The sequence below is a fragment of the Puma concolor genome, chromosome F2 (genome assembly GCF_028749965.1).
Source record: "Puma concolor isolate L17-30 chromosome F2, mPumCon1.1.hap2, whole genome shotgun sequence".
NCBI classification, from domain to species: Eukaryota; Metazoa; Chordata; class Mammalia; order Carnivora; family Felidae; genus Puma; species Puma concolor.
In genome coordinates, this window is record NC_141684.1 from 60,071,577 (window position 1) to 60,087,813 (window position 16,237).

The following is a 16,237-nucleotide window of genomic DNA, read 5'->3' on the forward strand; positions in this document are numbered from 1 at the left end:
CTTACAGGAGCTTAACCACTTTGATAAACCCCAAACACAAACACAGGAGGCTCCGCCGCCCGCGAGCTGCCCCCACACATGCAGCCGCGCCTTCGTCTACCGGCAGGGATTCTCGCGCGTCCCTGGGTACACTCGCCCCCCACCGGCATCCCACTGCGCGAACACACGCGCGCCAACCGCTCCCCGCGCTCGCCCGCCCGCCGGGGAAGCGTTGGCTCCCGGGGCTGGGGGCAGGGCCGGGTGGGGCCGGAGCGCCGCGGGGCCGGGCCTCGGCGCCCGGGGAGGGGACGAGGGGCGGGCGCGGGGCGGCGCCCGGCTCACGTGGGCGGGCGGGAGCAGCTGAAGGTCCGCTCCGGAGCCTGGGCTGTCCTCTCGCGCGCGGCGCTGGCCGGGGCGGCGGCGGGGAAGGAGGAGGAGGAGGAGGAAGGCGGCGGTGGCGGCGGCGAAAGAAGAGGGGAGGACGGGGGCGGCGTCGGACTGGAGCCGAGCGGCGGCGCGAGCTGCCCGGGGCGCTGTCGTGAGCTCGCCCGCCGGGCCCCCATCCCCGAGCTACACCCTGCCGTGCCCAGCTCTGCCCGCGTCCGTGCCCCCGCGGGGAGCGCGCCGGGGCTGCCCCCCGAATGACGGGCGGAAGGTTCGACTTCGACGATGGCGGCACCTACTGCGGCGGCTGGGAGGAGGGCAAGGCGCACGGGCATGGCATCTGCACGGGGCCCAAGGGCCAGGGCGAGTACTCGGGCTCCTGGTCGCACGGCTTCGAGGTGGCTGGAGGCTACACCTGGCCCAGCGGCAACACCTACCAGGGCTACTGGGCGCAGGGCAAGCGGCACGGGCTGGGGGTGGAGACGAAGGGCAAGTGGATGTACCGGGGGGAGTGGTCACATGGTTTCAAGGGGCGCTACGGGGTCCGGCAGAGCCTGTGCACCCCCGCTCGCTACGAGGGTACCTGGAGTAACGGGCTGCAGGACGGGTACGGCGTGGAGACCTACGGGGACGGAGGTGAGCAGCGTCGCAGGCGGCTCGGCTGCTCCGTGAGCTGGTGCGGTGGGCTTTGCCCAGGCTGCGGGGAAGCGGGGAGGACGAGAGGCGCACGTGTCCGGAAACCCGCCAAAACACCTGGGAAAGCCTCCCACCCACCTCCCGCGCCAGCGTGGAGACGCGACTAGTGCGCGGGGGTTTGATCTGCCCTGGTTCTTGGAACGGGCTGTGTGTCCACACCCGGGGGAGCAAGGCGTGAATATACCTGGCCGGCGCCAGCGCTGCACTGCCACCAGGAGGGAGCGCCGCCCGGGTGGGTTGGGCTGGAGAGAGGACGCTGTCACTTGAGCCCGTCACATTACGTTCCTGATCCCTCCCTCTCCCGGCCGGGTTTGAAAACGCCACTCCCGTGGAGTTAGAGCGAACGCCCTGGGCTTGTGAGCCTGGCGGTCGGTGCTGACCGCTCCCCGGATTGGTTTCACGTGGAGTCGTATTTCGCTTCTGGTCCTCTCGTAGCCTAAAGATAGAAAACAGAACCCCATAACTAGGATGTAGGGGAATTGTGCCTTATTTGGAGTGCATTTGGAAATATCCTAGCTATGGAAGTGGAGAGGCCACCTGATGCAGGTGGGGCTCAGAGGGTGTGGGTTTTTCTTCCTAGTTTTCATTCGTTCCTTAAAGTAGTGGCTTTCAATCAAAAGAATGGTTGGTAGTCATTGTTGACCTGGAGAGCTTTGGGCAAATTACTAGGAAAATGTCTCAGAAAGGAAAGAGGAAGCCTCCGTTTTAAGAAATATATTAGAAAGCTCTGGTCCTGCAGTTGCTAAGTTAGCCACTTTACTCCAGAGAGTGGCAATATGGAATCACCAAATTGCATTAAGTTGTATGACCTCAACATGCTGGCTATGCACAAAATCACCTTATTTTAATATTTAACAGTATTTGCAAAATGAATTGTGTAGAGGCAGAGTCCTTTTTTTTTTAAATTACAAAAAGTATACATTACTGAAACAGGTGCAAAACCTGATGAATTTCCTTGTGCAATAAGTGGAGGATGAATGGGTTATACTTTGGCAAAATACATTTTCTGGTAATAAACATAATCATAGTTAATTGAAAAGGGTTATAGGAGGCAGTGTCAGCTTCGTAATTATGCAGCTCAGAGCTGAAGGGTATGAAAAGGATCCAATTAAAAGTTTCTCCAGCCCACTGCAACCTCAGTTAGGCCACTACTTATATAAAAGCTTATACAATTTGTACACTTCAGTTACTCAGAACACTTGGGCTGTATTTCAGATGCAAAACAGTACAATGGTAGAATTCGATAAAACGGACATCTTTCCATCCCACAGTATAAATAAAGGATATGGTTCTCATGGATTAAGGCGGGGGGGACTGTTTCCATAATACTTTTATAAGGGTCGCATGGGTCTTGAGCTCCACAGTAGTTAATTCGGGCCCTTAAATGTTCTGAATGGGCATATAGTGCCTTGGTTGACAGCCCTATAAATATGCTAGCTTGTGATTGGATTTTATTGGAGGCCCCAGATCTGTAATATAACTAAATTCCATGCTCAAAAGTAGAATGCAAAATTTATTTTTTAAATGTGCGTGTTATTTTACAACCTTTTAGGAAGGACAAGGATCGTTCTCTTCAGTTTGGGAAGGTTAAAAATAAATTCGTCTTTTAAAAGTTACTACTCATTAAACAACATCTCTTAGTTTAGAATATTCATTACACTTAGCAATAAAATACATGTATATATATATATAATATGTAGCAATAAAATACATGTGTGTATGTATATATATATATATATAAAATATGCAGCATAGCAAAGGTCCTCTATGTGTTTTAGAAGCTCAGTTAAGTGACTGGGATGACTTTATGGATAATCTGCCTTCTGCTTTAAAACTAACTTAAAAATTTTTTAAACCCTTAAAATTTGGCATCACCATAGGACTGTGGTTTTCCTTTTCTATTAAAAGAAATCAAATATGCTACCAATTAGGAAGGGAAAAAAAAACCCTTAAAAATCACTTTCAGGGTCTCCTCTGTGCAAGTTGATTTTCTGCTTTCTTTCATATGTCACTCCATTTAATTAGAAGGTCCTTAATCATGAAGTGGTGCTCTAAGTAGAGGTATATTGCAAGAACTTATTTTATACAAAAGTTTGGGCCAAAATAGGAAATATCACCTTCCCTATTCTTACTTAAGAATTAGCTTATTTTTGTCTCTGCACCACCACATGCCCATCCCTGTGCACCTTCTGTCAAACTTAGGGAAAATATGATTCCATGTATTTTGTGATGACATTAAACTAGAAGTTTCATGTGGGAAGTACCACTTATTTTATCAGTAATTTGTGTGAAGTGTTGCTGGCATAGAACTTGCCTGAAAATTAATTAAAAATAAATTAGTACCATAGTAATGAAATCACATCTAGGTGCCCAGAATTTTTTGCATAACTTCTGATCTGCACCTCATTTTTTTCCACCAGTCATAAAACTATTGAAAATATCTAGGAAGATGCATTGCTTTATCAACTGTATATGCTTGCATATGCCCATTCATAGCACGTAAATGTAAGTTTGGCATAGCACAGTATACATTTTACTGGAACTGGATGCCTTCCACTACAAGTTAAAATGTAGTTAAAATGGCTATATCTAGAAAACCAGCTCCCAGATGAAAAATCATAGAACGTAACTTAAAACCCATCAAAATACTTTTTACACTTGTGAAATACGCATCTTTATTTGAGGAATGGAGAGGAACTAATTAGAACTTTATTTGGACAGCGGGGAGAAGTTGGTACCCACCTGCTTCATAAAAATAGAAACCCTTTTTTCCTAAGTTCATTGACTAACCCTATTTTAAATTTCAGATGAACTACTAACAGTTTGACTGTAAATTGGTTTTTAGCAATTCTATGGAGGAAGTCTTCCATATACTGTGATTTAACAAAATAGGATGGGAATGTGGCCAATGCTGTTGCCCACCCCCCACTTCCCTGTTTGACAGTTAAGCATAGAGATAAACTTTCTAATTACTGCTATTGCCTCAAACTGCTTGGATTTTCAAGCAGTACTTATTTGGAAATTCTGAATGCTTGTCTTACTTTTGGAGATACCAGTTCAAGGAAGCTACTTATTAATTCTCCCTCACTGTTAAACATTTACTAAGATGATATGGTTGCATTTTAAAAGTATAAAACTTAATTGATCTCAAATAGCACCTTTGGAAACTATTTTTGCAAAATTAACTTGCCATGATGTAGAAAGGTAGGAGATGATTATAGGATCCCTTGTTTATCTAAACAAAATATTTTTTAAAAAGGTTGTTTTAGTACATGTAAGTCAAGTTGTAGAACTTTTATCCTAGAACTTGTATTTTATCTATATAGACAAAGGAAAAGTCAAACTTCAAATATCCTAATAATTTAATTCCCTTCCCTGTTAAGGTGGTGTATTTGGAAATGGCTAATATTCAGTAGAAACCTTCTTAACCTGAATTGTCTAAATGACTATCTTATCCTTTTGGGTTTACTCCTTTTGAGAAAGCTATGGCCCACCTACCTTCTTAGAAGTTCATAAAGGTCAGGTTCAAACTTTTACATTTGCCTAGAATAGGACATTCACAGTACCAGGCATCCTAGAATTTCATTGTTGCCCTGCTGTTAGGTCTGTTTATAGGACATAAATATATCAGAATAAACAAAAAGAGAAGGTAGTCTTGAAATGAGTCAAAACTTTTGATTTTGGATCCATTACAGTTTTAACGTCTAAATGTAATGAAATAATCACGTATTAACACAATGGTACAAAACCACTAGCATCATTGCTCAGTATTTAAAAAGTAAATGTATGCCACACAGTGGAAATCTGTGTGTAGCAATATAAAATGAAAGGCGACTGCAAGGTGGATCTATATAATCAGAAACTGAGAGAGGTCAAGACATTTGATTACATCAAATAATTATATCGCTGTAATTTATTTTCTATGATATTGTGAGTTACTATGAATCATACAGAAATACTTACATCTTAAAATTTCTAGATAACTTCTGGGGGATACTGTAATTTAAAATGTGCCTCGGGGCGCCTGGGTGGCGCAGTCGGTTAAGCGTCCGACTTCAGCCAGGTCAGGATCTCGCAGTCCGTGAGTTCGAGCCCCGCGTCAGGCTCTGGGCTGATGGCTCAGAGCCTGGAGCCTGTTTCCGATTCTGTGTCTCCCTCTCTCTCTGCCCCTCCCCCGTTCATGCTCTGTCTCTCTCTGTCCCAAAAAAAATAAATAAACGTTGAAAAAAAAAATTTTAAATGTGCCTTTAAGTAAAGGAAATGGCCTTGATTTTGAAAAGAAAATTCTAAACTCCTAAATTCAATTTTTTCCCTATGTTCCCTAATATTTTTTAAAGTTTACTTATATTTATTTTGAGAGAGAGAGAGAGCAGGTAAGGGGCAGAGAGAATCCCAAGCAGGCTCCATACCACCAGGGCAGAGCCCAACGCGGGGCTCAAACTCCCAAACTGTGAGGTCATGACCTGAGCTAAAAATCAAGAGTCCTGCAGCTGACTGAGCCACCCATAAGTTCCCTAATTTTAGTATTCAGTTTTTCATGTGATTATTTTAAAAGCAGCACTATGTTATTTTGCTAACTTGTTTAATAGAAAAGTCTACTGAGCACAAATGCTTTAGATTAGAGATTATCCTATTCCTAAAAAGGCATAATATTCATTGAAGTGATCTGGTGTCAACAGAGTTTTGAGGGACACTGTCAAACACCCCTTTGCTCTGAGATGAATTCCAGACTGTTAAAGAATGGAAGTTTTACTTTGGCCTTAGTCCAGTTTTTCTAGGGGTAAATAGCATATTCTTTTGAGCCATCATAGCTGTTTACTATAAAGTCATCAACACCTGCAGACCACAAGACACATAAGCCGTGAGACTGGAAATTTTGCTCTCGCTTAGGAGGGAACTCCTGCTCTCTGAGTGCTTCTAGTCCATGATGTGGCTCATGTAGTGGCAGTGACTAGGGAAATCCATGAAGAGAATGACGGGAGAAAGCAGAAATCTGGCAACGAGTACAGGGCAAATCTTTGACCATTTCACCTGGAAGTACAAAATGTTAAATTGCCCGTTTTTTTCATGTCCCACAATATTCAGGATCTGTATCATATATGTCAAATCAGTCTTTGCTTCAAAAATTTCTCCCAAATCTAATCCTAAATATTAAAGTTTTCCCTGCCCTAAAAAAAGATGGTGAACATGAAAGAAAGAAAATGTAAAGTAAAATAATGTGTTTGATGACCCATGTCCCGATCATTAACAATTTTAAGTCTTTTAGCTTGTTGGAATGTTATTGTGACAGACCTAGAGCTTTTAGAGCTTTTCAGCTGAATGAGTAAAATTAAAATTCAGGAAGAGAACTCATTTCATCTTCTGTGACACTGCCTTCCTATGAGGGATTTTGATCAGGGGAGAAAAGTTGTTTTCTAACGATCACTCTTTTTGTATTAGAAAGTGGTGGTTTCATCTGAAACATTCGTATAAATTTTTAAATGAAAAGGAAAATGACCAAACTTGGAAAATGCTAAACAATTACATTGAAACCACTGACACAAAATTACAGGGCGGGAACCCACAAGTGGATGAAACGTAAGGTGTCACTTAGAGTTGACTTGGATACGTGTAGGATTTGACCGTGAACCTGCCTGCTCTGAGTACCGGGCTCTCCTGGGACGCACCCAGGTGCTGGCAGGCGAGATCGCACCCCTTCCGCCCCCAACTCACATTGTGCTTTCTTGCCGTCTCTCTCGAAGGTACTTACCAGGGCCAATGGGCCGGCGGCATGCGGCATGGCTACGGCGTGCGCCAGAGCGTGCCCTACGGCATGGCCACCGTGATCCGCTCGCCGCTGCGCACGTCCATGGCCTCGCTGCGCAGCGAGCAGAGCAATGGCAGCGTGCTCCACGATGCCGCGGCCGCTGCCGACAGCCCCGCCGGCACCCGCGGCGGCTTCGTGCTCAACTTCCACGCCGACGCGGAGCTCGCGGGCAAGAAGAAGGGCGGCCTCTTCCGAAGGGGCTCCCTTCTCGGAAGCATGAAACTTCGCAAGTCCGAATCCAAGTCTTCCATCTCCAGCAAACGCAGCTCGGTCCGCAGCGACGCGGCCATGAGCAGAATTAGTTCCAGCGATGCCAACTCTACGATCAGCTTCGGCGACGTAGATTGTGATTTTTGCCCGGTGGAAGACCACGTCGATGCCACCACCACGGAAACCTACATGGGCGAGTGGAAGAACGACAAGCGAAATGGTTTTGGCGTTAGCGAGCGCTCCAACGGCATGAAATATGAAGGAGAGTGGGCAAATAACAAGAGGCATGGATATGGCTGCACCGTGTTTCCCGACGGCTCCAAAGAAGAGGGGAAATACAAAAATAATATTCTGGTCCGTGGAATAAGGAAGCAGCTTATACCAATAAGAAATACAAAAACTAGGGAGAAGGTGGACCGAGCAATTGAAGGCGCGCAAAGGGCAGCTGCCATGGCGAGAACCAAAGTGGAAATAGCAAATTCAAGGTATGTAAATGCAGGGCGGGTGGTTGTGCATGGTCGTTCAAAACAGTGGGATATCAAATATTTTGGTTGTCATTCTGTTGGTAACATCACCATATTTGCTTCTGTAACTATCAGAATCAAAGTTAGAAAATGATTAATTCCAATGGAATGAGAGTCAGAAATGTACCTGCACTATTCTGAACCTGGCCGTCATCGCAAAATGTGGAAGCACGTTGAGATCCCCCTGCTGTCACAAACGACTTCCCTAATACTTAACGTCGGGTCACTCAGACTGTGCACATATTCAGGAATCGAGAAAGTTACTTTCAGGGGTGTGTTGTTTTGTTTTAATACTACCACAGAGAATGATTTTTTCTTTTTTTCTTTCTTTTTCTTTTTTCTTTCTTTTTTTTTTTTTTTTTTTTTTGAGAAAGCCACCAAGATCTAGATATGGCAGAAATGGAAAGTTACAAGACCAAATCTCCTATGCATTGTTTACAACAACAGAGCTCAACTGTATGGGAATGGCAGAGGGACTAAGGCCGATACAAATTGTCACATTCTATGCTGGAATGATTAGATCACCGGTGTATTAAAAGGAAAGGGGTGGGGGGAACCTGCCATGGACAGATGGGACTGTCAGCGTGCCAAAGTTGGAAGAAAGTAGAGCAGTAGAGAAGGGATGGAGTGAGTAGGAGATCGCGATGAATTATAGATTGAGAAGTGGGGTGTATGTGGGCACAGAAGGACTATGTGCTTGAAGTTTTGCCATGAATAGCTGGATTTGGGGTCCAAAGAGAGGGATGGAGAAATCTATTGGGAATAGAATTGTCATATTGTAGACAAAAAAAGGAAAAAAAAGATGGTTATAAATGGAAAATATGATTTTTAGGCTTATTTACATGGCCACCGAATGGCCACAGTATCATGTGACTTGAGGCGTACATTTAGCATAGAATATTAAAAACCCTTTTCTTGCTTCAGTAATATTTTCCTGTAGAAGTAAATGTCCTTTGGAAGCCACAGAATATTAGCGTGTCTTCAGATTTTTATTCTTAGCATTGTATTAAGCTTCTCTTTTCTTTGGTTGAACCATACAAAATTTCTGATACTTGAACTTCTTGGTGTTCAAAAAATGGCGCTTGCGCAAGGTTCAACCTTATACTTTCAGACTTTTGACGTTTCTTTAAAAAATAAAAACTTTATGGTCACTGTTTACTTCTGAGTATCTGAAACATTACTTGGAAAATGAAGAGGTCATGTTTTTTGTGTTATATTGAGATAGGTGTCAAAAGTTTTCAGGGTTTCCATCTTTATCCCAAACTCCTCCTATTTTAAAGTTAATATTGCTTATTGTTAATTAGCATAAACTTTTGGGAAGGGCCTCTCTGCCCTTCTCTGTTGAGCATATTTTATTTTAGACCACAGTTTCCCTAATAGCCAAGCGTTGAATTACTTGCTTTTCGGTTTGCTTATAGATGGGATACTTGGCACCTCTAATCTTACTGGCTTCCTGGCCCTCAGCTAACTTTTGAGCTAGTGCTATACCTTTGGTTATGCCCTGGCGTCTAATTTTAAATGCACTCCTGGATTTTTCCATTTGCTTTCACCTTACAACCTAGTGATCCTAGTAGAAGCAGTTTGATCTCTGCAGATGCAAAGTAAAACTGTGCAGGACACTCTAGCAAATGATTTTCTTAAGCTTGTTTTAATTATTGACTTTTATGATTAGTTTAAATGGGAGGAATCTACATAATGAAAGGGAAAGGCTTGTAATGCAAGGATGTCGGATTATACTAGTATCATAAACTCCTACCCAAGTGCTAGCCACATCCTCTCTGTTGAAAATCTTTTGGGGGTACTGGTAATATAGTTTGAGATTACTGTGTTGTATAGTTTTTAATCAAATATACTTTTGGCCAGTTAACTACTTCCTAAAAATTTCACCTAGCTATCTTTTCAATGCTCAATTCATTATAGTAAGTGAAATAAGCCAGTCACAGGACAGATATTGCATGATTCCACTTAAGTGAGGTGTCTAAAATGGCCAGACTCCTAGAAATAGAGACTAAAATTGTGGTCGTCAATGGCTGGAGGGAGGAGGAAATGGGAAGCTGCTGTTGAACAGGTATAAAGTTTCAGTTAAGCAAGACGATTGTGCATGCAGTTAACAATACTGTATTGTGCACATAAAAATTTGTTACGAGGGTACATATCATGTTAACTCTTCTAACTACAGTAAAAAATATATGTATACTATTTGGATAATGCAATAGAGAAAACAAAATTCTCAGGTAACCTTTTATGTCTTCCTTACTTTCATTGTTTACTCCTCTTTCCAGATTCCTTGCTTTAATGACACTTCAGATATAGAGTTTTGCCACTTGTTTTTGTAGAAAATAGCTGATGGATTGACATTCCCCTTCAGTAGCTCTGAGTTTAAAGTTCTACATTCTTTTGAAAGCTTTTTTGTTTTTTTGTTTTTTAAACAAAGAGAGGGACACCTGGCTGACTTCATTGGTTGAGCCTCAGACTCTTGATTTTGGCCCAGGATCATGGGATTGAGCCCAACACTGGGCTCCATGCTTAGCCTGGAGCCTGCTTGGGATTCTCCATCTCTCCTTCTGTATCTCCCCTGCCCCAGCATGAAAGCATGCTCTCATTAAATGAATGAATGAATAAATAATAGAAAAAAAAAAAGCTTCCATTAAGGTTTTGGAGATTGCTGGGGGGTGGGGGGACTTCTTGCTATATTGTCATAAACCATGGCTCTTTATAATGTCTCAGTATCTGCTCAGTACTTCCTGGACCCTCCAGTAGTTACTGTTAGTGTTTTGGTTTTACAAAATAGCAAAAGTTTAACAACATAAGGTGACATTCTCCCCCTCATCCTGCCCCAGTAATGGCAAACTAACAACTAGAAATAACTACCTCCTGGCAGCTGCTGCTCTCAAAATCACTTGTTCGCCATTAGCAACAGAGGGAGATGATAACTTTAATAGTTACTGACCATCTTAGTTTGCCACCCAGATAGTGCTAATCATTATTCTGTTGCTGTTATTTCATAGGCTGTGGAGAATTTTTGTTACTTAAGTATCAGGGAGTTGGATCCATTTGTGTACCATCACCTTATATTATTCTGAAGCAAAGCTTCAAGTTGGCTTTGAGAGAAAATAATTATATCCTCCTCGGGGAGATCAGGGGACATGGAACCAACCAACTTGAGCTCAGAAACTCAAGAAGGTCTGTGGACCTTTCTTTTGCTTCGTTGAATAGGGAGTAGTGGTGTATCTCCGTAGGAAATGCACAGGAGGCGTATTTCAGAAGACTTATTGTGGCCCCTGTTTAATTCTTACAGATAAGAGAACGTGGGGAATAATGTTACCAGTAGATAGTAAAAATAATTCAGCAGATAAAGAATCAGTAGATACTGATCCTTTACTAGCAGGTTAGCACTTAAAAAGTGACAGCTCTGAGGCGTCTGGTGGCTCAGTTGGCTGAGCATCTGACTTCAACTCTGGTCATGATTTCACAGTTTGTGAGTTCAAGCCCCGCATTGGGCTCACTGCTGTCAGCGTGCAGAACCTGCTTTGGAACCTCTGTCCCCCTCTCTCTCTGCCCCTCCTCTGCTCACACTGTCTCTCTCAAAAATAAACATTTTTTAAAAGAAAGAGTGAAAACTCTAAGGGGTACTATTAATTTGCTGACTCCTGTAACTTTTCCTCAGGTTTCTGTTCTGATCTAAAAAGTACCAGCTGTGTAAGATTTAACAAAATGTTTTCTCCCCTTTTTGTCTTGGTCCTGTGGGTAAAAATCACCTGCTAGAATTGAGAAACTGTCTCACCCTTGTTTTTAAAGAAAGGTTCCAGATGTAGGGGAGCAGCTCTGAATATCTCAAGCCCCTCACATTCAGAGGCTGAGACCAGCGCTGTGCCCAAGATCACCCTTCCATACCTGTTGTTTCAATGACAGTTCTCATTTGGGCATTTTTACCCCATTTAACTCTTGTCTTCAGTAATTTCTTAAGACATGTTCAGAGTACTGTTTCTTGAGAAAAATATTTTAAGGAGTTTTAAAGTGAGGCATTTGGCTGAGATAGCATATGAGTGGCCCTCAGAGAACCACTCTTCTCTGGAAAAAGATCGTTTAGAAAAGGATGTAGACAAAAGAAGAGGTTTGTAGACTCTGAGCCCCAGAGGACATGGTTATCATGCTAAAGGATGGAAGAGAGCTGGCTTAAAGCAGTTGAGAACCTGGGGCACCTGGGGGGCCCAGTCAGTTGAGTTTTGAACTTTGGTCCAGCTCATGATCTCACGGTTTGTGAGTTCAAGCCCCACATCGGGCTCACTGCTGTCAGCACAGAGCCCACTTCGGATCCTCTGTCCCCCCCTCTCTTTGCCCCTCCCCCATTTCCACTCTCTCTCAAAAATAAATAAACATTTGAAAAAAATTTAAAGCAATTGAGAACCTTAGGCATTTGTTTGTACTGCCTTCGTTGAAGCACACAGATTCAAAGAAAGGAAGTAAGGTGGGAGTGTAGAGTGGAATGGAATAGTTACCCTGTTCTCTGACTCTGTGGCCAGACTGCCTGAAGCTGGGACGGTGCTCACTCGACTGGGCAGGCTTCCAGGACTACCGTGACATGTCAGTGACTGCTGCTCCCAGCCTCTCCTGAACTTCAGGGGGTAACAGCAGGGCCAGTAATGTCAGGAGGGAGCCCTGTGCTGTCCCTGGCCCAGCACTCTCCCTGCCAGCTTGTCACAGATGCAGTTGTACAGGGGACAGAAGCACCAGGTCGAATGTGGAGGCCTGAAGCCCAAGGAACTGGTGCACAGGTGTGCCTGCTGCACCTGTTTTCACAACTAGAGATTGGATTCCATGTTGCCAGGTTTGGACTTGAATATGAAAAATGACATCATTTTTTTCAAAACTCCTACATAAAAGACATATTTTCCATACTTTTTTTAATGTTTATTTTTGAGAGAGGGATAGGGAAAGAATGAGGGGGGGAGAGGCAGAGAGAGGGGGATGCAGAATCTGAAGCAGGCTCCAGGCTCTGAGCTGTCAGAACAGAGCCTGACATGAGGCTTGAACCCATGAACCTGCGTGAGCCAAATTTGGATGCTTAACCCAGGCACCCCATGCTTTTTCATTTAAAAAGGTATTTTAAGGGGCGCCTGGGTGGCTCAGTCGGTTAAGCGTCCGACTTCCGCTCAGGTCATGATCTCACAGTCCATGAGTTTGAGCCCTGTGTCGGGCCCTGTGCTGACACCTCAGAGCCTGGAGCCCGTTTCAGATTGTGTGTCTCCCTCTGTCTCTGCCCCTCCCCAACTCATGCTCTGTCTCTCTCACTGTCAAAAATGAATAAATGTTTAAAAAAAATTTTTTTAAATAAAAAGGTATTTTATGATTTCTTACCACTCTCCCTGTTTCTTCCATGGCTTGAATGATTCAGCCACGACAGCTTTCCTGAAGTTCTAAAGGACATCTTTGCTCATCCCTTCCCTCTTCCTGGTGCCCTGGCCCCAGCCAGCTGCTCAGGGCTGCTCTGTCTTCAGGTCTAGGCATCAAGTCTCCTCTTCATGGAGGGTTTACCCAACCTCATACCCTCCCACTCTACTGCCACCCCCTTCCACCTAAAGGCCCATTTGTCTGAGCTCTCGTCTAGTTCAGTATGTTTGTTTCACATCTCTTTCTCCAACTAGATCAGAAAGCCAGGCCCTGAAAGCAGCTTTGCTCACTTTGGTACACCCAAGGAGCTAGTTTAGATCAGGGCACTTTGGTAAGGGCTCCGGTAAATATTTGATGAATGAGTGAATTAAATTCTCACTACTTAGGCTATAAACACTTCTAATTCTGTTTTCTTGGGCATTTATAAACCAGCTTTAAAGGAAGGAAACAGCTCTCATAATTCATCATGCTATAATCTGACCGTAGTGAAGGAAGTACAGAAAATGCAAAAGTGCATGTTACAGGTACCTTTTTCCTTAACTGTGTCAACAGCATTAAAAAATCATAACAAAGGCAAGGCTGGGAAATAAGAACTTGAGGTTAAGGCAAACTCTTATCTCCATTCTTCATAAGTGTGAGCTGGTCCAGTGATACATGTGAGTGCTTCCCGTAAACAGATATGGAAACTCCAGGAAGTCAGCTTATACTCACTATAAAAATATTAGCTCATCCCTACCTGGTTGACATCACCAAAATATGGGATAAATCAGAGCAGAGCCTAAGAGCTTACTGTTTTTTAAAAACCTGTTCGCCGAATGCTCACTTGTCTTTTTTTCCTTTTGAAAGTTTTTCTTGTCTTACCTCTTTCTTTTTCCTGGTCATTTTTCTTAAGCTCAAAAAATAGCATTCAATGGAACAGTTCCTCACAAGATTACTTGACTTGATTCACTTCACTTATTAGTAATTAAAACCCAGAGTCAACCATGAGTCAGTGCACATTATGGATCCAAATTAAACTTCTCCCAATTTTAGAAAAAAAAAGCTGAGTCTCTTCCAAGTTATTGTGAAGAGCCAGGAATTTGAAATTCTTAAATTCAGTTGGAGAAAAGGATTCTCGTTCTCTTTTGCAAATCAAAATTCTACTTTATATTCTATCTTTCTTTTCTGTAATGTTAGTAGTCCTATCATATCTTTAAAAACCATTGTAGATTATCAGACCATTGTAGATGATCTGCTGGGGCTCTGGTTAATGTTCAGTTTTTAACGTCAGTGGTTTTTTTTTTTTTCAGGAAGGTTGAATTTTTCTGTAATGCCTTGTAAGCCATTTTAATGAAGAGGCTGTTAAGTAGGTAAAGTGATTTTGGAGGAAATCACCTAAAATATGGGAATTCACTACTGAGGAGAGCATTAATTATTTGCCTTATTTAGGCCTCCTGTACTCTTCCATATCAACCTCTGCTACCCGTCACCCCTTTCCCTGTTATCACCAGCTCTTCTACAAGCAGCTTCCAGAGGCTTCATTAATACACTCAGGCCGGGGTGCAAAAAAGTTATTGTAAATGGGAATTGATAGTTGCCTCTTTCTTTACAGGAGAGTTGTTTTAACAGTTGAATGAGAGAGTGGGTATCATAGGGCTTTATAAACTGTAAATAACCACATATAGTTTACGTTTTGTGAGATGTGTCGCCATTTAGGGGGTCATTACACATAACAGGGGAACCTACTGTGTTATGGGAACCTTGTGAAAATTTAGTGGGTCATTACACATAACAGGGGAACCTACTGTGTTATGGGAATCTTGTTTCTGAAGATCTTTCTTGAAAAAACTCTTCCACCTGCCCTCTCGAGTCCAGCCCCGTTCAGAAACTGAGGCCTGGAGGTGGCCGGGTGTTCTAATGATTTAACAAGTAGGTTCAAGCAATACAAATGTCACGAAAATTAGTCTTATGCCGTAATAATGAGAGGGTCACACAGTTATCCAGACTTCCGGGCCATTAGAAACATACTTTTTTAAACCTGGGGATCATAGAGGCATGGCTTTCCACTTTGATTAAACAGAGAACATAAGGAGGAGATGCTGTGTGTGGTGTGCATGGGATACGAGGTAGTGTTCAGTCCAGCGGAGATCAACTTGGTGAAAACTGGAGCAAAAAGACAACGTTCTAAGGGGAGGGTAAGCCAGGTTTTGGGGACACATGTCACCCTTGTTTTAACTATAGAAATCAGAGTTGGCTTAGACGGTACAAACCGCAGCAGGTTCGATCTCCTTTATCTCTGAAACGTGACATTTTCCTGATGCCGTAAATACGAAGAGTTAAAGCAGCAATGACTTTCTCACATACATGATGAAAGCCACAAGTGTGATAGCATCCATGTTCCATCCCATGTGCTCCTGGAGACAGAGCCTCTGTCTGCGGGTGAGTGGCAGAGCTCTGCGTGCACGCTCACAGAGCCAGGAGACTCCTCTGAGCGGCAGCTGCCCGACAGCCAGAGGACCCCGCTCACAACTTTCCATCATGGATTAAGCTGACTCCGCCAATCTCACTTTACTCAAGACACCAAACTGGCCGCTTGCAAGACTAGTGCCTTGCAAATCTTTGAGATGCTTTTCTTATTATAGATGAAATATGAACATTGTGTTTAGGAACAGGATCCAACAAATGCCAAAGGTATTTATGTAACTCATTCAGCTTTAGTACAACGGCCCCTTGAGAATAAAACTAAATAAGCCTTTAATAATTTTGCCCTTCTATTTTAGTTGGTGTTTCACATTTATTTGTATAATATGCTTCAATTCAAAATAAGCTTCTTTATCAGAAATTTAATTAAGATGTAAGGAATCAAGATTGCCTCCAAAAGAGTGCAACTCTTTGAAGTCAGATCTTCTTAGGAATTCCCTGTGTGCCGAAAGAAACTTATTCAAGTCAAGTAAAATACATTAATTCATTTTCTAACATTTTAAAAATAATTGTGCCAGAGATTAACAAATAACTGTTAGATTTTTGTCAGTTTTCTTTTGAATAAGGTTAAAATTTTGCTGAGTTTTACTACATAAAGTCCATCAAATTTTGATCTCAATTGGCTTGGTCCAGAGATCCCTGTTTAATTTTTTACATTGGTGTAAGAGCTTTTTGAATTAGTATTTCAAGATTTCCTACACTCACTTCCATCCATTGAAGGAAAGGTTTGATATTCATGTGGGGACCCTACTAAGTCAAAACATGTTAAGGAAAAATCCCATAGAAG

General features: G+C 43.0%; 2 protein-coding genes across 6 annotated transcripts in view; one reads left to right on the forward strand and one right to left on the reverse strand.

Annotated features, from left to right (window-relative positions):
* The window catches only part of GDAP1 (ganglioside induced differentiation associated protein 1), a 47,721-nt gene extending 47,492 nt beyond the window's left edge, over positions 1-229 (reverse strand). For both annotated transcript variants that reach the window (XM_086695239.1, XM_086695240.1), the window contains exon 1: positions 6-229. The gene's annotated coding sequence lies outside the window, so the exon portion shown is untranslated. The remainder of the gene's footprint in view (positions 1-5) is intronic.
* Positions 230-479: 250 nt separating this feature from the next.
* JPH1 (junctophilin 1) overlaps positions 480-16,237 on the forward strand; it is an 85,546-nt gene continuing 69,788 nt past the window's right edge. For all 4 annotated transcript variants that reach the window (XM_086695235.1, XM_086695237.1, XM_086695236.1 and 1 more), the window contains exons 1-2: positions 480-999; positions 6,801-7,560. In XM_086695235.1, the coding sequence (XP_086551361.1) occupies positions 621-999; positions 6,801-7,560 (1,139 nt within the window). In that variant the 5' untranslated portion in view covers positions 480-620. The remainder of the gene's footprint in view (positions 1,000-6,800; positions 7,561-16,237) is intronic.